The sequence below is a fragment of the Anguilla rostrata genome, chromosome 4 (genome assembly GCF_018555375.3).
Source record: "Anguilla rostrata isolate EN2019 chromosome 4, ASM1855537v3, whole genome shotgun sequence".
Lineage (NCBI taxonomy): Eukaryota > Metazoa > Chordata > Actinopteri > Anguilliformes > Anguillidae > Anguilla > Anguilla rostrata.
The window spans coordinates 13132148-13154072 of record NC_057936.1 but is presented as its reverse complement, the minus strand read 5'-3'; the positions used below and the strand labels follow the sequence as shown (position 1 = coordinate 13154072).

At 44.1% G+C, this 21925-nt stretch overlaps 1 protein-coding gene across 7 annotated transcripts in view; it reads right to left on the bottom strand.

The window, feature by feature from the left end:
• lpp (LIM domain containing preferred translocation partner in lipoma) overlaps positions 1–21925 on the bottom strand; it is a 245716-nt gene that overhangs the window by 84576 nt on the left and 139215 nt on the right. For all 7 annotated transcript variants that reach the window (XM_064330754.1, XM_064330756.1, XM_064330757.1 and 4 more), the window contains 2 exons: positions 15350–15420; positions 5240–5362 (listed from right to left, as the gene is read on the bottom strand). In XM_064330754.1, coding sequence (XP_064186824.1) covers positions 5240–5362; positions 15350–15420 — 194 coding nt within the window. The remainder of the gene's footprint in view (positions 1–5239; positions 5363–15349; positions 15421–21925) is intronic.

Sequence of the window (21925 nt, the reverse complement as noted above, 5' to 3'; positions counted from 1 at the left end):
AAATTGCCTGTTTTTTTTAAAGTCTGATTTGATTGAATCATTCTGTGTGCGTACTGAAACCAAGACTTTACAACCATAATTTCATTTCATTACTATGTCGATAAACGTTGTTATTTAAGAGATCACCGCTGTTATTTATATCTGTTATGATAGGAGCTATCGTGCTGTGCAAAGTGAAAAAGGAAAACATGTTTTTCACATTTTATGATGGCTGTAATGACTGGAATAGCAAGAGAGGGAGTCACAAAACCCACGTACTGAAATGGACACTGGACGTCAGCTACAGCTTGTCCTAGGCCAGCTGGAGTGACTGCGTGCAGTATGCGTGCGGTATGAGTGCGGTATGAGTGCGGTATGCGTGCGGTATGCGTGCGGGAACACACGAGTGCGTCTGTGCAAGCGTGTGGTGCGGTGTATGTTACTCTGTGTGTGTGCTTGTGCTCGTGTGCGCATGTGTGTAGGTGTGCGTGTGTGTGTATGTGTGCAAGTGTGTGTTTCTAGTGTGTATTTGAGTGTGTGTGTGTGAGTGTGTGTATGTTTCTAGTGAGTATTGGAGTGTGTGTATGTGCGTGTGTGAATTTGTAGTATGTACACTATTTGACCAAAAGTAACTGGACACCCCTTGGAGTGGAGGTTGTTATAGCAGCAAAGGGTGGACAAACTCCACATTAATAGCCATAATTTTGGATGAGATGTTGGATATCAGCTGTCCACAAACTTGTGGCCATGTAGTGTATATGAGTGCGTGCATGTGTGTGCGTGGGTTTGTGCGTGTAATTTGAGTTAGCATGGCGTGTGGCCGCGTGCGTACGTGTGCGACCGCAGGCCTGTGTGCAATGATCCGCTTTCCCCGGCCCTCTCCCTGGCACAGCGGACTCCGCTGTGACGACTGTTCTATTTTGACACCTATCTGCGGCTCTTGTTAACCTCCCCCCCCCCCTTCCCCTCCCCTCCCCTCCCCTCCCCTCCGCCCCCATCCGATGCGCTTCGACAAGCCCGCTCGGCGCTGCCGCCGACCGGAGCGGGGGAGGAGTGTGCTCGCGCCGCGCTCCGCGGGGTTTGCCGCAAATGAAGACGTGCCGCCCGCGCCTCCTCTGACCCGCCGACGCGCGCCTCCTGAGGGGAGGGGAGGGGGTGCGGGTACGGCCCGTTCCTCCAGACTCCCCGCTCGGAGGAAGAGGCTTTATTGATTCTCACTTGCGGCTAATTGTTGCTCCTCACGCCGGGGTCAGGCTCGATCGATAGCCTGCGCTCCGCGCCGCGGGCCCCCGGCGGAGAGACTCTATTCTTGACTCGGCCGAGGTCGCGGGGGTCCGCCGCTCCTAATTTACAAGTCAGGACTTCCTACCCGCGGTGTAATTACCAGGCATCGATCCGGCCCCCGCCTGGCGCGCCGCTGTCTCCGCCGCTCCCCGCCTCGGCCCCGCTCCCTCCCGCGGAGGTCACCCACCGCCCGGGGGCGTAATCGCGGCTTTAAAAAACGAGTCTTCAATTCTCCCGTCAAGACGGGAAGCTTTCTGTCGGGCCGAGCGTGAACTTTCGTAAACTAAAAAAGGTTTCCGTGAATACGGTTCGCAAGGGCGGATTTAAAATGCAGGGATGTGTTTTTTAATGCCGAGCGGCTGAAGGCAGCCGAGATCTTGTGCTTTGTGCAGCAGCGCGTTAAAGGCAAAAAATCCAACAGGAATTAAACACATAATAAAGTCATTGTATTAAAAACTGCCATCAAACACTGCCGACAAATATTGCATTGTACCAAAGAGACAGAACTGACTCAATATTACGAACCACGCAGTAATTTCACTGCGGTGCTCAAGATCAAAATCTCACGCGTGACACGGATCCGCATCTCGAAATGGATTCGGGAGGCAGAAAAAGGGGGACTTGTATAACGGTCACATTTCATTACCTCGCATTACGCCACTGAGGATACCAAGCAAAGCAAACGAAACCGATTCGATGCTTCCGAACCATCAACACTTCTTGCAAAGTTTCAGCCTGACGATTGTACTTTAATGACGGAATAGCACGCGGGCCCCAGATCGATAGCTCCAGAAAGACTGTGTCCCCCTCAGGGGGGTGGGTGGGGGGGTGGGAGAGCAGCCGGGGGAGTGTCGCACGAGCGAGGCCCCGGCAATCGAGCGAGTGCGGAGGCCGCTAACCGAGGACGCTCGCCGCTCTCCGCACGCGCGGGCGGAAGGTTCCGGCGGAGCAGCTGTGTCGGCGCTGGGATACGAGACCTGAGCGCCTTACGCAGGTGGTGGACGTCACGCCGTAGCATAACGCATGGGAAGAGCCCCGCCCGCAAACCGACAGGAGCAGCTGGACCGGGGGGGGGGGGTGGGGGAGAGGTCAGCGGAGTTAATCGGATGGAATCTGCAACGCGGAAGGAGGCAAGGGACTGGTAACGCGGCAAAGCAAACGCACCCAAAAACACCAAACCTCTCCCAACGTTGCCCGCGTGCAGACGGCACGCCAGTGAAGAGGGAAAATGGGGCACTGATGCACGCTTAAAAAATATCAGACGTGCGTTTGAGACTCAAACACGTGCCCGTTCTCAGGCCTAAACAAGCACTCTGGGAGGAATTTCCTTCATTATTGCAACTGGTCAATGGGGTTGCCAAGTAAGTGTCATTCAAGAGTGACATTCACAGGAACAGCTGCCGATTGTCAGAACTGATAAAATGGCATCGAGTGGAGGCTACTGATCTGACTGAAAAGATGGCGATAAATGGAAGGGGGCCTCTTCTGTGTTGATGCCAAAGAAAGGAGCCGTTAGCTCGGCCCGTGCGAGGTATTTGCCGCTTCAAGGCTGTACAGGTGCGCATAAATTTTTCAGGCAAAACTGACAGAAGCTTTCAGAATCCTTTTCCCCGGCTTGTACCGCGCACCACCGCCGGGCATTTACAAAGATCTGCACTTATTCTATATTTTATTTAAGAATTATTTACCAGGTACTCGAATAGCGGGCAGGTGTATAACCTCGTGTGTGTATGTGTGTGTGTGTGTGTGTGTGTACTGTGTTCTGAGAGAGTACATCTTGTTTTCACAAATGGATTCTTACTTGTAAGAGAACTTGATATTTTTACAGGCTCTGCATCTCTTTGGCCTGGCCTCAATTTCATCAGGATGTGTTGGTTTGGGCAGGGTACACCTCCCAGTGACCCAAAAGGCAGAGACGCCGCTCGGCTGGCCCGCACCCTCCCCTCTGACGCCCTGACCCACTGGCCCTCGTAGTTTCACGCTTCGTTTCTAGGAAGAGCGGAATATCCGCTCTGTCGGATCAGCAAAGTTGTTGTCAGAAGTTGACTCCAGCGGAGAGGAACAAAAAGCTCCTGGAGCGTAATGCAGAAACGGGTAAAAGTGTTCTGGGGGGGTGGGGAGGGGGAAGCGTGACAGCCTTCTGGGCCGGGCAATGTGTGTGTGCGTGTGAGTGTGTATGTGCATGTGTGTGTGTGTGTGTAATATCTCACTGGGAGTGCAGTGTGTGTGTGTGTGTGTGTGTGGGTGGGTGTATGTGTGTGTGTAATATCTCACTGCGAGTGCAGTGTGCGCGCGCGCGTGTGTGTGTGTGAAGGGGGGCGGGGGGTTCCCGATCCAGCTGCTCGTGTTGGGGGTCTGCGTGCTCATGCGGGGCTGCGGTCCGGAAGGGATCGAACCACATCTGGGGTTAACGGAAGTCTCCGGAGAGGGCGGCGGCCCATCTGCCCCATTCGGTGGGGAGAAGGGCAAGTGGGGTCCCACGGCTCATGCCTTAGAGAGTCCTGTGGCCCCTCTGGAGCTCAGGATCACAGCTCCAGGGTCATCGGGTACAACACGCATCGCAGCCAAATGTAAATGCACAATATGTTCCAGGGACTGTCAGAACGTACCCATAATTACACTGTTACGACATGTTGTGTCAGCTTGCATGCTTCATAGTATTATCTCAACACAGTATTAATTGGTAGGTGTACACATACAGTGTATGTGAGGTAACAGTGACTCATGCTTCCTTTGGACTGTGTCCAAAGTGGTTCCTGTTTTTATCCGTTTATGAGCTTCCTTGCACTTGAAAAGCCTCTCAAGATGAATGCCACGCAGGCCTGCTCTGAATGGCTAGTGGAGCATGCCCAGTTCTGATTTATTCTGCGCACAGTCTGCGCTGTGGCAACAGGCAGCTCGCTGCATGTGTGCTTTCCATGAGGCCCCGCGCTGAATGCAGTTAATCAGGAGGGCAGTGCCGTGCCTTTCAGGGCCTGGACCCGCGCTCTGTAGGAAGGGAAGCTTCCGGAAGGACAGCCTGAAACCGTTCAACTCAAATGTTCCACCTGGTAGCACGTCAAAGGTCAGCAGAGTTTAAAATCTTTGTTAGCGAATGACCGGTGCTCTAGCCTTGCTTTCGGATGCTACCTTATTTCGGCTTGCGTTGGATTTGTGGTTCATATATTTACATATTAGTGTGCCAAACCTAACCTCTACAAAATCAGTGCTGGAAACCATTTCGTTGCAGAATGAAGTGCTAAGATGCAATTCAAGCTGTGGAGCTGAACTGAAAGCAAAGGTGAAGCATGGCTCGTTGTTCAGGAACGGAAGCAAGGTTGCTCAGAAGGAGAAGTGTATATTTCACCATGAAGGAGCGGTTCCCATTTTTGTAAATGGCAGCGGGTTTATTAGAACAATAAGATACGTGTGTTAACAAGGGTTGCGAGGGATTACATTGGTTCTGCACATGGTGACTGTGCTGGGTCTACCTGCTAGTCTCTGGGTTTGTATGGACCACAGTCACTGTGTGACTGAGCTGGGTCTACCTGCTGGTCTCTGGGTTTGTAGGACACGTGACTGTGTGACTGGCGGTCTACCTGCTGGTCTCTGGGTTTGTATGGACCACAGTCACTGTGTGACTGAGCTGGGTCTACCTGCTGGTCTCTGGGTTTGTAAGGACCCCATCACTGTGTGACTGAGCTGGGTCTACCTGCTGGTCTCTGGGTTTGTAAGGAGCACGGTGACTGTGTGACTGAGCCGGGTCTACCTGCTGGTCTCTGGGTTTGTAAGGAGCACGGTGACTGTGTGACTGAGCTGGGTCTACCTGCTGGTCTCTGGGTTTGTATGGACCACAGTCACTATGTGACTGAGCCGGGTCTACCTGCTGGTCTCTGGGTTTGTATGGACCACAGTCACTGTGTGACTGAGCTGGGTCTACCTGCTGGTCTCTGGGTTTTTAAGGAGCACGGTGACTTTGTGACTGAGCCGGGTCTACCTGCTGGTCTCTGGGTTTGTAAGGAGAGCTGTTTTCCAGGTCAGCCAGGATGCTGGTGAGGGAGTCGATCTCCGCGTCGAGGCTGGAGCGCCTTTCCTCCAGCGTCTTCGCCGGGCCTTTCACCTGGTAGCCGAACACACAAACAAACCAACAACGTGTTTACCACTTCAACGCCTTTACCATCCTATGGGCGCACCAAAACAAACGACCACGCGTCTCGGTCTGTGCGGCGAACGCGGCTGTCAGCGCACAACAAAGGCCTAAACTCTCACCTGAATCGGCACGCTTTTCAGGAGCCGGCTCAGGCTCTTGAATTGCCGCGGAACAATGAAACAGCTCAAAGAGACAGAAAGGCTTTAAGGCCCGAGAGCATGGAAGGGGCTTCAAAGTTTTTTGTTTTTTTTTCTCCCTCAGACACGGTCCTGTTTTCATTCGCGGGCGGCATTAGGATTCGCGGCTCGTCTGGCTCGCCCCGTTTTCACCTTGGCCTTAAACCGCGTCAGTCTTCTGAAAGCGCGCCGTCAATAAGAGACGTTTCTTTCAGAGAGAGGTGTCGCCCTTCAGATACACAAAATTACTGTTTGCCACACAACTTACCTCGCTGCGGCTTTCATTCATCCCTCCGCTCTCAATCTCAAGGCACATTCATTTATCCGTGCTGCTTTCTCCTTCAATCTCATCTTTTCCTCATTTTTTTCCCTCTCTGCCTGACAAGAGCAATACGCTATTATGTCTTGTCGATTTTTATTTCAATTTGTTACACAACCACTGCGACGCGGAAGGTCTTGCACAATATATTCTCCCCCGTTTCTCAGGGAAAGACACAAAGGATGTGTCCATAAAACACACTTCATGCATAATACATGTAATAACAATACGAAAATAAACAAAAAATAAATAAATTAATAAATAACACACAAAAAAATTAAGTAGCAATAGGAGCAATACAAATGCCAAGTGCAAACCTCCAGAGTGATTAACTCAAATAATTCAACATTTATAACAATGAATATAAATATACATGAACAATGAAAATATGTAAAAAAATGAAAATAAAAAAGTAAAAAAGGTTTTCATTTGTTTTATTTACATTTGCATGAATTGTAATGAAACATTTTAATGTAATATTCCATAAATAATTAAAACAAAAAGGCAGCAAAAACCCAGTGGAGGTACTATAATTTAGGGGAAATGTATCAGCTAAATAATGTTAATGGTACATTTTTACAAAAAGAAGTAACATAAACACCTACAGACAATCAAAGCCACATTTTTCTGAAACATTCCATTTCAGTCTTGACAAGCAAGAACTAAAATGCACTCGCGCAGCATTTTAAATTAATAACTGCTTACTGTAAGTTGGCATATCAATCATAAATCAGGGTTATGTGTGGCATGGGGCAATATCAAAAATTCAGGTGACAAGAGACTTCAAGACAGGTTTAAGTCATGACATATGGCCCACGTACAAGCCTTATCAAATGAAGGTCAGAATAGAACCAAATCATTTGAGCTTTCTGCCAGTATTAGTCCAGTTGTGGTTGAGCAAATTCAGAACTGAGGGCAGGTGTGGCCAGGTTTAAGCTCGAAAGTGACAAGGCGTGGCTGCAGAACAGCTTGCTATTTAAAGCTAAGTTATACGTTTCAGTTCCCAATTTGTCCCTGTAAATTTTCTTGAGACGTTCATGTTTCAAAACAGACCATTGAACATCATGCGCACAACAAGGAATTACAGAACTAAACCTGTATCCTCTCAGATAAGCATCCGAACCTAGGTGTGCGCTTTAATAATGGCAACTGCTATAGAAACCAATCAAGCAATGTAACAAAATTCAGACAAAACTGGGTAACATGACTTTCAACTTATAAATAACAATGAGCCCGGTCACTATCAATACACAATCCATCAGAATCCTTCTGGATCAATAGAACCACCTGACTCTTGTACTGACGGCAGACAAAACCACGAGTATCACAAATCGAAGCTTACATGGCTCATCTCTGCAGCTCAAGTTTACCAGGGCCAAATCATTTATGACAGCAGGAATTACCACTCTTTATTTATATACCAGAATATATATATACCTGGCGGTTGATGTACAATGTGACTAATCATGAAGTCATAACACAGAAATCAAACCAAGGTGCCATGCAATAAGGATATACATACAGGGCCATAACCTTCAATTAAGCTGCATACGGTAGACTATGTACTGGTGACAAACAAAATGTTGTACGTATTTCTACATTTTACACACAACCATTTATGGAGATGCAGAATAACCCTGAATGTATAAAGTTATTCATCAACATATTTTCTGATGATTGAATTGATACATTTTTTATACTTTTGAGAGAATAGACATTTATTCAAATGCAAAGAAATAGTAATGGTTTTCCCCAGGAAAATAATTAAGTTTGTTCAATATGTACTGCATATATTTAATATACATTCATATTTCTAATATATATTACGCACATTGCCAATATAATACCGCCAAATGTTGTTACAGTATATTAAGGATTCATTTCAGATGGACGACAAGTGAGAAACATTCGGTTAGAACTTTACTGGGGGCATTACAGGCAACAAGGACAGTTACATAGTGATACTTCAGGGATGACTTAACCATGCATTAGCTCAGGGAATAGCTATCAATTTTCTGCATATAGCAGTTATATTTGATCCTGCCCCTGGTCTGTGCTGAAGAGGCTTTCTTTTTGGCAGAGTTTCCCTCCGACTCCTCTAGCAGGACTCTGAGCTTAGAATGACAGCTCGGCTTGCTTTGACTTTCCGGGGTAGCATCCAGCCTGCTCCATGGCATAGTAATGACTGCACGTCCCTATTGGGTGGAGAATGATCAGGCCGCAAGCTGGATCCTGCCATACACACGCACGTGCACACACATACGTAGACACACGCACGCACACATACACACACACACGCGCACACGCGCACACACACGCACACACACACATGCACACAAACACGCGCATGTATGCATACACACAAAGACATATACAAACACATTTGCGAACACAGGCACATGCACGCGTTTGTACGCGAAGACAGACATGCAAACACACATACAGACACTGAAACAGACACCCAAGCAACACAGGTGCCCCACTTCTGTGCAACGGAAAGACTGTTATTCCACAAGGATCAGAACAGAGCAGCGACTCTCACTGGGATCTGTGATGATACAACCAAGGGGGGCACAGTGCTGGCTGTCCTTCCGTAAACAGCCACTGAAATAAAACTCTTTACAAAAATATATATATCATTTACATTTAGTTTAGTCCCACTGAGATACAACATTTCTTTTTTCAAGGGAGCCATGGCCAAGAAGAAAATAACCTGCTTTGTCGCTTATGTATGTTATTTATTTTATGCATATGACGCACATAACACACAAAATATATATATATTTTTTAAATGGAAATGGCTTAAGGGTACAAGAAGAATGATTGTATTTTATCTGAGTGGTTACAGTAGACAGTCGATAGTAGACAGTAGATATAGGTTATAGTAGATAGGCTTTCACATTCAGGCAAACGTTGAATTGAAACATCACCATGTTTTCTATCGGCCCAGACAGCTTTTGTGTGAAATGAAGGATATTTTAGACTATAGAATTTTCAGCCAGCTGGAACACAGTGGCTGGTATAAGGCAAGAGAATACAACTCGGGTAACTCCAAAGCAGCTGGTACAGTTATGTTTCCAGAGGCTGTATACAGTATACGAGCACATTAATTTCAAAGCATTTATTCATAATTAGAAACATACATATCCGTTTTTATATTGCTCTGGCACTTCTTTCCTTTAGCACGGTGGTCTCAGGTTATGCGTCTCACAGGAAATACTTCCACCCAGCACTAAGATTAAATAATATATTATTAAGTAATTGGATAACAGACACATATGCAGCCTCTGGAGGCCTTCGACAATGTCGCTGTACAAGCTGCTTTGGTGTTACTTAAAGTTATTTTTCTTTGCATTACGCCACAAACCCCCAAATGCCCCTATACAACCCATTAATACCGAAAATATCCTCCAGTGCCCATAATCACTGTTTGGGCCAATCAAAAACATACACCAAAACTGAAATAAGTTTTTTTTTTTTTTTTTACAGAACGTGAACTATCCCTTTAATGTCAAACAAGTCTACTATGTTGTGTTGAATAAATAATGCTCAGATGGATGACACAGTAGGCTACAGTAGATGATTTACTGTATGTATCTAGTAACCATCTGGTTGTTTTTTGATTGGCAATAAAATTTCAAGCATTAAAAATAAGCAGAGATGAGGTTCGAGGACCACCGGGCTTATTTTGCAGAAGAAAAAAAAACATTTTGTGAAAAGTATATTTTAAGTTACAAATGGATCTTGTTTGAATAAAATAAACAACATAGCAATAAAAACTCTTTGAACTTGGCACTGAATCAAGAGCATAATTTCCCCAAATGCTGTGCTGGTAACTTCCAACTTGTTCCAAGATGTGTGTTAGTATGCATCTAATGTCTAACTGCCTTAAAATATAACATAAGTCAATGCAAAATCAAACCGTTTTCCAGCACATACATTATCTCCTTAACTTGTTGTGCTCATTTAACATTGCACAAAACAGGCCGTGCCCATTTAACAGGGCACAATGCTTTTGCACTCAAAAATCAGTTGAAGGCTAAATCATATATTCAGACATTGATTCACTGTGGATGCATAAAGGTAAAGAAAATAAAATAAATGGATTGAATATCGGACTCCATTGAAACTTGTTTTCATCCTTCCAGTTAGAGTCAAGTGAAAAAAAAAACCAACTAGACTTTTAAAGGATGTCAGTCACATTACAACAGTCTTTTCTTCATCAAGGATGCATTTTGCGTCTGTTTTAATCAAGAGATGCCAATCAAGAGAGAAATAACCACCAGGCCATTGGCTGCCAACTCTTTCCCAAGTTTGTAAATGTTCAAAAAGAGGTTTAGGTCCTCCTCCCTAAACCTCTTGAATGCAGACTTCATTTGTCAGCAAGCGATGCGCGCACGTCATTTTTCACCAGTGTTAGGACAGGGTTGTGCAGCACTGAAAGTTTAAGGACAATGTTCTGTATGTTCCAGATTAGAGGATCCTCAAAGTACAAGGTTAGGGCAATAAGTAATTTCCAATTCACTGCAGCTCAAAAAATGAACAGAAATGAAATTCACTCATTGAAAAAATCCTCATAGAATACCATGGGTACATTTTAATTCATGAATTCAATTTAAATTCATTTCCTTACTTGAGTACACTGACCATGGCCCTGACCTCACACAATGCTGTCTCAAAAGACATACTGTGCAAACATGTTTTTCTGTAAACACTACATTACACTGATACTTACTCTAACAATGTTATCGTTACATGACATGATTTTCTATATATATTTTTTTGCCTTTCCTTCCATGAAAAATACCTGCATTTATATGCTAATTATTTTAAAACAATCAAACAAATATGAAAACAACACCCACAGCCAATGTAAAACGAGAGAAAAACGTAAGTGTCGGTAAAATGTGTGGTGCTCAAGCGTGTTTCTAAATCCCATCAGCATTTCATTATTTGTTCCAAGCCACAGAAATGTCTTCTGGCAATGTCAAGAGCAGCAAGACATACAAAAATGACAAAATCTGTAACATTCACAGATATTGTGGAGCTTGCAATCTCAGGTTTCTCTTTTGCCTGCTGGTATATACTGTAGAAAAAACTGTCTGGTCATAACTGGGAGAAAGCACTGCATCAAACCTTAAAGGATTGAAAATTAGAGACAGAACTATCTGAAAGTACCAGGGAATTGCCATCCATGGTGATACACATATTTTTAGTCAGTTGAAGTGAAGCTGGATGGGTCTCAGACTGATTTTTCCTCTAATGCTGTGTTTGGATTACCTGTCACAAGCTACCACGCGTGGAGTTTGCCTTTATCTGCAGAAAGGTCGCAGCGTTGAACATTTTACACCACAAAGGTAAGATGGAAACCACTAATTGCACATTATATATGTTTATACAAATACCGCAGGCCCTTTTTGGTTGACATACACTGGATCATTCTTCAGTGACAAAGGCCAGCTTTCTCATGTGCAGCATTAAAAAGACTAGAAAGTAATGAGAGCAACACTCATTTGCAGTAGATATAAAGACCATAAAAATGTTGAGAGAAACGCATAGCTTGCAAGCAGTATGCGACGATAAGTAGGCAGGCAAAAGGAGGCTCGCTGAACACCTTCAAATGAGCTACATAATAACAAACATACCATCTTTACTTATTTAGTCATTTATATCATATATTATTAACTTAATTATGCATTTGGCATACACCCTTACGCAGACATACAAAGCAGTTTTTGCTCCTTTTATAAAGACGGGTGGTCAGATGAGCATTTGCTTGCTCAGAGGCACGCCAATAATGGCAGATGCCCGAGACATTTAATTATGGTCCATTATTTTATTGGGCTCGATTCAAACAACATCTGTTCTTAAAGCTGATTCAAAATTGAAGAGCTTATTTTATCCTTCTTCATGTAAACACATTGGATTGGCGTGGTTAGAGATTAAGTCATCAAAAATAGTCATTGCATTGGAACTATGCATTAAACATGTGCATAACAGTTGATGCTGCAGGCATAACGGAGACAGGATTGGACCTTCTCAGCACTTTCCTCCTGCGTTACCTGGTAATTTACATCACAGATTACTGTACCTGAATGTAAATGGAGTGGACGCAACGAGCTGCACCGCAATTTCTGTCCACCGCTCGGCCTTGACGGGCACACCCCCAGCACCTACTCTCTTCCCTCTTCAGTGCGCGACGAGTCAGGAAATTCCTAAACGGCTCAGGCGCGACAAAACCCACGACCAAAATACCACTTCGCCAGGGCAACGGCTCGCAACACGGCAGGCGCCCGCCAGAAAACAACCCTGAGTCTTACTGACCGTGACAAAGTCTGACGCGTGACTGACGTGGCCGACAACGTACAATATTTAGCCATTTTCAATGGGCAAAAAGTATCCAAACGCACAAACGAGGACATAACATATATAGGTGTGATTAACGATGGACTTATCCAATTGTCCCAAAACTGCAATCAGATATTTAGGTGCAGTGTGACCTTATCATTTCACCTGGCTACAGGGCGAAGTCCGAACACAGCATAAAGTTCTGCTGCAGCGTTCTGTAACTCAAGCACTGCTAAACATTTATGCGCCACTGGCTGAAGGAAGAAGAGCTTTTTGTTTCTATTCACTTTTATCTAATTAGTGTTCATGAAAGATGGCAGCAATATAAAAAAACCCACACAAAAATATACACACAAGTTTTGGAATGATGAGCTTGGTTCCTATGGTTACCCATAAACAATTTGTCACGAATCACGGCAAAAGCGTGGACAGGTCAGTACAAGGCCATTTCTTTCTATCTATTTATATTCTTACTATTTAACTAGTGGTGAGTTGTTACCTGACCCAGAGCACTGTACAACCATTTACTTAACATTCAGCACAAGCTTTATGCTGTGAACATTATAAAGGGCTTGTCATACATAGAGGAGGCATAACTGAGATCTTGAAGGTTTTTAAAAGAATTGTTTTGTTTTTTTCCCTTGGTGATATCAAAGTTGTTTCAGGCAGGAGAACAGAGGGCGATTCATGTTATTAATGGAAACTGGGAGACAGATTCCAAGCTAATGAAGCAATTTTTCTGTTGTTTTGAGAAGGTGCTTTGAATGTTGTCCATGACCGCTTTTTTTTTTTTTTTTTTTTTTGAGTGAACGCATTCATTCAAATGTTTTTGGTCCCGTCTCCAATTACAAAAATAGGCATGAGAGTGAGCCAAACCGGGCGCATTTACATGACGCTTAAAATACGGCTTGCACGTGCCCTCTGTCCCCTCTTTCTCTTGTTAGCTCTCCTTTGGCACAGTAATTATTTAAGATACCTTTTTCATTCATGAAAAGGTAATGACCTGGAATAAGTAAAAGCCTGTCAGGACACTCAGATCTTCATTGTTTTTAAAAGCCATTGCATCTGCTGTGCTGCACTTTCTTTCCGATGAAAAACTGAAGGAGGTGTGGAGGATCTCAAGGTCGCCTTAATTGCACGGATGGCAAAACATTGCTTGACACACCTAGCTGGCGACTAAGCATGCACTGCAGGATATTCTTCGTAAAGAGCAAAATCATTCGCCCTTTGCTGTCGAAAAATGATGGCGTCGAAGTGCGATGGCACTTTCGAGCAGAAATTTGAGCACGGTTTCCCACAAATGAGGTTAAGCCAATGTTCTTGTTCTGCCATTCATCTACTGTAAGGTAGATCCATTGGCTTCGAGTCAAACAGCACCATTCACACAATAAAATGGCCAGCGTTAATTACACTCCAATAGCGTTAATTCAGCTCTACCAGATAACATTTGGTCCCCATTGGGTTAACGGTTAGAGTTGAATTAACGCTGGACATTTCACTGTGCAGTGCAATGGAAAACAGGCCCAGATCATGCTGGACTTGTACCGTGTCTAAACAGCTGCATCAACGACCTCGGTGACCCTGGGAAATCCAGAGGGGTGCGACATACCAACATCCAGATATCCCCACATGTCTGTGGAAAAAAAACACCCAGCTCCAACTTGAATAATATCTGGGCTCCAAAATGCACTGACCGCATTCTCAATCTGCAGAGGTACCGATCGCATTCAAATTGTCCGCTAACCTCCAAATAGCAGGGCCCAGTTCACTCGAATCAATACGGCCCCGTCGTGGCTGAGAGCCACACAGCTCCACCTGAACGGAGGTGAGAAGTCTGACAGTCTGAAGGTCAGAAACAAGGTCTCCGGCTGAATCGATATGACTATATTGGAAAGGGAAAACAATGAAATCATAAGTAGATCACAACTATTGCGAATTCACCTCCAGAACAGGCTGTCAATAAGCTCAATTTTATATCCCTCTTTCATTTTGCAAGATAACAAAATGCTTAACTACTTGTTAAGAGATTTAAGGACTGTATTCATTTCAGTGGCTTGTATCCAAAAAATTTTTATTTTTAACTGTTAGGGGGGCTCAGTAATCACCAAAACCATTGCAAAAAGCAAATTCACATTTATCTGTTAGGAAAAAAGAAGGATAAAGGTCTTTACTGAGCCAGGACTGGATTCTAACTGGATCGGTGTTTTCACGTAAAACGGTGACTGCACAGAATAATTTTCAGCTAGCAAATAACCTCAACTGACTGTACATGGCTTACAAGTCACTGTATATTTGGAAGGAATGCTTTGGGGTATGACAGCTAGGGCCTGAGAAAATGAGAATGGCATGCCAACAGATGTCAGCCATCTCTATGGGCTCTCAGTAGGGGCGCACAGTAAAAGGTGGAACATTGTCCTACGTAATCCCAAAAGTACCAGGCCAGGCCAGGCCAGGCTTTGAAAGTCCTATTTGTATTCGGCAGCCCAAATATTGCTCTCTCTCTCGCTACCTCACTGAAGTTGAAAAAGCCACACGTCGCCTTCCAGAATATGGATGTGGAAGACCAGGTTCCACCCAAAGAGGATTTGTACCACGCTTGGTATGGTCATTCAGAACACGCGCCGTTTCAACATTTAAAAGCAGTGAAGGGGATTCTGGGTGTCTCCTCACGGATGGGCTCCGCGGCCTGGCATCGAATCCAGACTGCGTCGGTGCCCACTGCGGCCAGCAGTCCAGCAGGGTGACGCACGACTGGTTCTAGCGTTGCCCACAGAGGTGAGGATTCCCGTCGGCTCGGATGACGGTACCTCATCATGCACCAGCGGATGCACCAGCAAGCCCCCCCAGTACATGAAGAGCCTCCGGCCTCCCGCTCACGTCGGCGCGAGGCCGGCTTGTGGAGGGCGGGGTGATGACAAGCGGCGATTTGCATTGGGCGCTTTGTAGGACAGCGTGTTCTTGTTTGAGCACGCACAGTTTGATGGCACGGGTTGCAGTGATACACACACACACACACACACACACACACACACACACACACACACACTCACATACAACACATGCATGGGAAGACCATTAAAAAAAAAACATTTTTAAAAAGGGGAGTGGCTTCACCTGCACTGCCTCAGGGGGAGGGGGGAAGGCCATCGTCAGATCCACCGCTGGTGGCGGAAGAGGGTAGTCACCTGCAGGCAACACAAGAAGAACAAAAGGAATTATCAGCGGTGCTGGTGGTAGAGCTCCCAGTGCAGACAGCGGAATGCAGTTAGCCTTTGTTCCTGTTAGCGCCCTGACCTCGGTTAGAGAAACCGCAGCTGATCCTGCAGCAATGACTAAAATGTGGGAAAATTACATCTCTGTACAATAACAAGAAAATGCTCAAACGGATCATTCCATTATATTACATTTGTGTGCGCATATGCAGCCAGCAATAGAAACAGCACAATTAAAAGGCAATAGCACCTCATTTTAATATAGGCAAACCTGAACATAGGATAGTGGTGCTCCACAATGTTGATGTCAATCAACCCAAGTCAGGGGATAAATAAAGGAAAATTATATATTTACAGTACTGAAGAGAACACTTAAGAGGTACTATTAAAAAAAGAAGTGTAAACTCTGTCATTTCAGGCTACTGCTGCAAGCAATATAATCTGGATCTAGCCAGAACCCAGAATTTATCATAGACTTGAATGACAGGATTTGAGTACAAAGACTTCATTGCTGCACAATACACTTATGGGGCAGACTTCTATATAGGAATCATATTGTTACAAGCAGATTACCATGCAAAACTGTTCATTCTTTGTTAAGTGGTAAACTAGCTATTGTTTTGAAATTGAAAAATTCCATTTAAGTTAAGGAAATGATTTTGGTGAAGTATGTGTCTAGTTAGAAATCAGGTGGCAAGCCAATTTTGGAGTTATGAAGTCCATCCTAATCCAAAACGACTGGACCAAACCAGACTGAGGAGTCACCCACCAAATGGATTTTGATCTGACTTCACTCTGCAGATGAGTTCAGATTAAATCATTTGTCCACGTGCTCCGAAGCGCCAAACCAAACTCAAGCTTTGCAAATTGAAGGCTTTTCCGAGACGTAATGGGAATTGGCTGTGATGTTAAGGCTTTGATGAGTCTTGTTCAAAAATTCCATTTGCTTTCCCCTTTTATCCGTTTTCATTAAAATCTAATTGATGTCATCAATGCAGTTTATCCGAGTCTGCTGACCAAATTCATTAATCAGAATCTGGAGATGGGTTAAAAAAAAAGAAAAAAACTCGCAGAGCACTATTTCTGTTACAAAGAACACATGTTCACCTTACACAATCCAGTGTTTCTCAGATTGAGGGCATGACATTTAATAGTCCCTCTGAGTATCCAAAAGCCCATGCGAGTCCTTTATGTAACAACCTTGTGATCTCCACAGAAACCCTTTGGAGTAGCACTACATCTAAACCGCAGTGAATTAAAAAAAAAAAATCCACAACTCCGCTGTGGGCCGTCTCCCTCCCTTGCCCCTCCCCCTCAGACGCTGCAGCAGAGCTCAGTCGAAAGTCTGGGATGACATGAAATGAAGACGGCGAGTTTCATGTGTGGCTCTCTGCGGCATCAAAGTTGTTTTGGGTTCATTATTTTTCGGTGAAAGGGCCGTAAATATTTCAGGGGACGTGTGAGTAATCCAGAGGGTCTCGCGCGAAGCCGTTTTGTGTCGGGACGTTGGGGGAGCAGGGCCGATGAACGACCCCCCCCCCCCCCCCCCCCCGAGACTGTACGGAGGAGGACGAGAAGGGAGCCGTGTTGGCTAGACCCAGGCGCAAATCTATCAGCGTCATTAAGCCACGATGCTGAAGCGCACTGACGCGGCAAGAGGGAAAATGCGTGCTGGATGCAGCGTGATTGGGAACGGACCCTGACATCAGCGAGAGCAAAACTCACATTAGCCACAGGACACTTTCCAAACCAAACTTTCAAATAAATTAATGGTTATAAAATTCTAAACCATCAATCACACAATGGTTCGGTCTAGGGAGGTAAATAATACGTTTAATACTTCAGTCACCTTCCTAGACCAAACCTTTACATCTAGTTTGATGGCAGAGTAACCTGGTCCTACAGGTTCTTTTGCAAAAATGTAAAAAGAATTATTCCTTTCCTCACCACCTGCTCCTGGTTCATGTTCTGTCTGCCTGCAAAACTGCCTGTTCCGCCAGGTCACTTCAAGTGTTTCATAGGCCAGCTGATCGGCTGCTTAATAACCACCATTACATTACATAATGTACACCATTGCATACACCAATAATTTCTCCAACTTCAAGAGTATGTCGCTTGCGTACCAGGCAGTCAAGGATTCTGCTCCTTCTTCTCCCACAATCACCCACATCAAGAGCTCTCTGCTCCAACGTGGCAACCTCTGCACGTTTGGCAGCTCCTGCCCATGTGACTTCCTTCAGAAAAGCTCACCTTTTCTTTATACTTTGTGGGCAAATGAATTATCCCCAGCTTCCAGAACTGCAGATTTACAAACCATCTTCCAACCTCAATAAAAATACACCTGCCTAGACCCCAGAACTTGCCCTGACATGCCCTGTACCAAGCACCCAAATACTGCATCTCTCCAGCCCTCATACTCTAATAAGAAATGACGTACGTGCAAAGTACAACTTAGACTACACACTATAATAGGGTAGTGCGAGGGTAAGTAATGCTGTTCATTGCCCTTATAGATCCTTATTAAGCAGTAACCAGACAGACATGTAATGAAGGTAAATGGAGGGAAATTAATGTAATGTAATAAATGCAATTAAGGGAAATTGTTGGGAACTATCTATGTGTTTTGTAATATTTTATGCCTTTGAAATTGTGTAATAAAACTACAGCCTTTCAGCTTGATAAGTGCACCAGCCAAAGAAAAAAAAAGTCTTGTTGTCGCTGTCGTCATTGTCATCATCATCAGTAATGACAGTAGTAGTTTTGTTAATATTAATAATCACATCTATCATCATCCTCATTGTCATCATGATTATCATGATCACTTGTCCTTACTCTCTTCTGACAGCATGGTGCCTAGCAACTCAGCTCATCAGCTCAACTGAGCCGGCTCTGACTCATTACAGAGGTGGCAGGCTACTTCAGCCCTACTCTGAAGAACTGCGATCCTTTTAAAGGAGAGCCTATGGGAAAGGAGGCTCAACTGCTAAAACGCAGAGACGAATCAGGAGGGTGGCTGCTTGACTCACAGCTGAAAACAGGGCTTAGATCTCATAGGTCAGAACGTCATTGCATGTCAAATAAAACAACCAGGTCAATTGAAAGGGATGTCTGTAGTCCCTTAGGGAAAACAGCGTAGCAGTACTTCCCTGTATAATTTCAGATACCCAGCCCCTGTATAATGTCCTAAAACTTGCACCTTTACTATTCTATAATATTCCATAATGGAAATATGCAGCACGTGTGTCATAATTTAAGTAGCAACATCATTCCAAGAGTAATACTGTACTGTAGATTTTAATAGAGGGATATAAAAAAAATATTTTTGTTATAGTGTAAAATATTTGACATTTTGTACAATATTACATGGAGGTTTTTGCAACTAGGGATTAAACTGGTTTGCAATACAAACTTTGTATAATTTATTGGACAATCGCCCCTATATATAACATAAATCTTTAAAATGGGCTCTGTTTACAGGTGCATGGGAGTAAGTAACATTGAACAATACTCAAATGACGACTCATAAAATAAAAATAATGCTTTAAGTCACAGACCTCAGCACTTCAGCAGATCATGTCCTGGCCTTGTTTCAATATCATAAAGCCGTTAAGATTGCAGATAAATCTATAATTAGTGCGCCAGGTACAAATAATAAATCTGCAATCAGGAATATGCAGTGGCTTCCTAATGCTAGTGTACTTAACCAGAATGGGTGCAATGTAACAGCTGGCATCTACAGCCTAGCTAATTGCATACATTAATTACATTTATTTTTTAGATAATGAGGAAAACAAAATTTGATAGCCCTGAAGGGCATATTTTGGGCAAGCATTTTCCATTAAATATTCACTCAGTCCTCAACGTACTGTATGCCCTTGGTACTTACCATAGAGTCTTAACCTTTGAGTTCTTTACAAGCCAAGGTCTGAATTTGTTCTCTTTTTATTTCAACATGTTTTCTCCCGTCTTTCAATTTTGGAATGTTCAGGTGTTCTCGCAGGCCCGGTCTGCAACTACAATATCCAACAGTCAGTCCATGAGAGCAGACAAACTCACACATCTGCCCTGTTTCAGACACCAGGGAATGCAGCTTCTTTTCACTCCTCAGTCCACCATTTGACCTGCACAGTCTTTGTGTCAGAGAATTGCGCTCCACGTGCACCATGCTACTGGCCAATTGGCCAGAGGGGGCGCTCTTGCAAAATGATACAGCGCAAATTCTTTGACTGAAACCCTCCCTCCCTGGGCAAAGCAGTGAGAAATCATACCATGACCATCTGGACATACGGGCTGAAAAAATGGCAAAGTGGCAACCTTTACAAGAAATCTAATAAACAACACAAAAACCTAACAACTGAAAAACATTCAAAAGTCAGGCGCTTTGCTATGCCACTGTTATGAATTGGCTAGTAACTGATTTAATTCTGGCCTATTCCAACAGATGCCATAAATCACAAATCACAAAGAGGTGGGGTGCGTCATGAGAATAGATTTCTTAAAATCCAAGATTGTCAGAGCAACAGGGAAACAAGCACATAGAAACACATTTTCATTAATTTTAGTCAACAGACATCAAATAAACAGTAATTTATTGATACCAATGAAATTATCAAAACTAGTTGGTGTAAATAACTTTTGTATGTTGCAAATGGTTATTGATAATCTAGTTTAAAATTTCAAACAGTGTAAATGTGGTATCTGACCAGCTGATTGCAGCTACAAAAAGAGGCAACAAAACAAATTAATAACTTACTTAGAAGTAGCAAATTCATAAACATACAACATAACATTGAGTGCCATGTAGGGAGACTGAGAATGTAGTCCTTCAAGTAGCAGGAGCGTTTGAAGATGTAATTTTAGATGTGTTCACAAAGAGAACCTGCACTTCTATTCTAAAAATGAAGCTACATACACCTGCCCCTACAGCCATACTGTCATTTAATGACTCACTCTCCCCTCATTCCACAGCTAGGAAAGAAAGGTGTTAAGTAAGATATCTTCATACCGACTTGCTTTTAAGTTGTCAAGGAGACCACGGTGGTCACTAGAGGCGAATCCATATGCTGGCTGTTTGCCACTGAAGATGTCAGTGTGATTCCATCAAGCATTCGACCAGCTTTGTTCTACAGTAGTTCCAAGATATTCACAGCCGACGCTGGTTCAACGCTGCAACAGTTCAGCAACTTCAACAGATCTCCTCTGGAGAGCTTGTGTCTCCTGGGCCTCCATTGAAACTAAAGCTTAAATTAGATTTGTGGAGGTTCTAAAGGGGGGGCCGCTGCTCAGAACGCACTACCTGAACATCTGAAGATTTCGTGGAGATGAATAGTAATGAAGTCAAAAAACTTCTCTTCTGTTGACTTATTTATTTAAGAGTATATCTACCGGCGCACTGTAACCCAGAAAGTTACTGAGCAGACAGGTTACTCTAGTTTTGTGGAAGCTCAATTCTTTTGTGTGTGCGATGGATAAGGATAGAAAAATCAACTGTGGTTGTCTACTTTCTGCACTTAAAGTTTGTTCGACAAGGTGCAGAGTCCAGTTTGCACCAAGAGCAACAGCAGGACCAGGAGAAACCAATGTTTCGGTTCAAATTTAGAAGGCCTTAACATCATGCAAAACAAGTAAATACCTATCCAAATTCCACGACTGCATTTAATAAAAACAAATTTTAAAAACTACAAAGAGATTGGTCAGACAGCAACCATCGTCCCAACGCCCCTAATGAATAACATACAGTGCACGGAATCCATCAAAGAGCCTTGCGATTTTTCGCCGGGTCTTCTGACTGGGAAAAATAAGCACCGGGAAGGACGCAAGCGAAAACCTGGGCCTGCTCGTTGGACACGGCGTCCCGTCGCCGGAGCCGGGCGTGGGTTGTCGGGTTCGAGCGTCGCCGGCGCGGCTCGTGTGCCGCGCATGCAGCCGGCTCCATTTGCGCTGGCGGAGAGAGCGCGGCTCCACGCGAGCGGTAATGAAGCAAGCAGCGGGGACGCCACTTTAATGCAACAGCTTCTCTCTTTATTGAGAATAATTATGCTCAAGTAGCTGCTTTGTGAACAAGGAATTCTAATCAGTAATTAAAGTCATTTGAGAAACCACGAGAGGTGTAATTGGTTATCGAGAATGAGTGTGTTTACATATGAGAGTGGCAAATTAATGCCCTTGAGCTCAGAAAGGGATTGAGCTGGATCCAGCCACATATATTATAATAGAGATTAACAATATTTTTTAAAATAATTAGAACACTTGCATACACATTCTTGGTACCAAGACTTAAACAATCGTCTTCGTGATACCCACTTTAGAAATCAGGGAGTTTTGCAGTCGTTCCACTTGAAATAAGAAAATATACTTCAGCATGAGCTCTAGCAAACCCCCTAATGATTCCCAATAACTATCCGGTAATTTAGTTAATCTTTGGAGGAGCTATTTTGAAAGTGACCTTTTCTTCAATGAAAGCGTGTGCTTGCGCTGG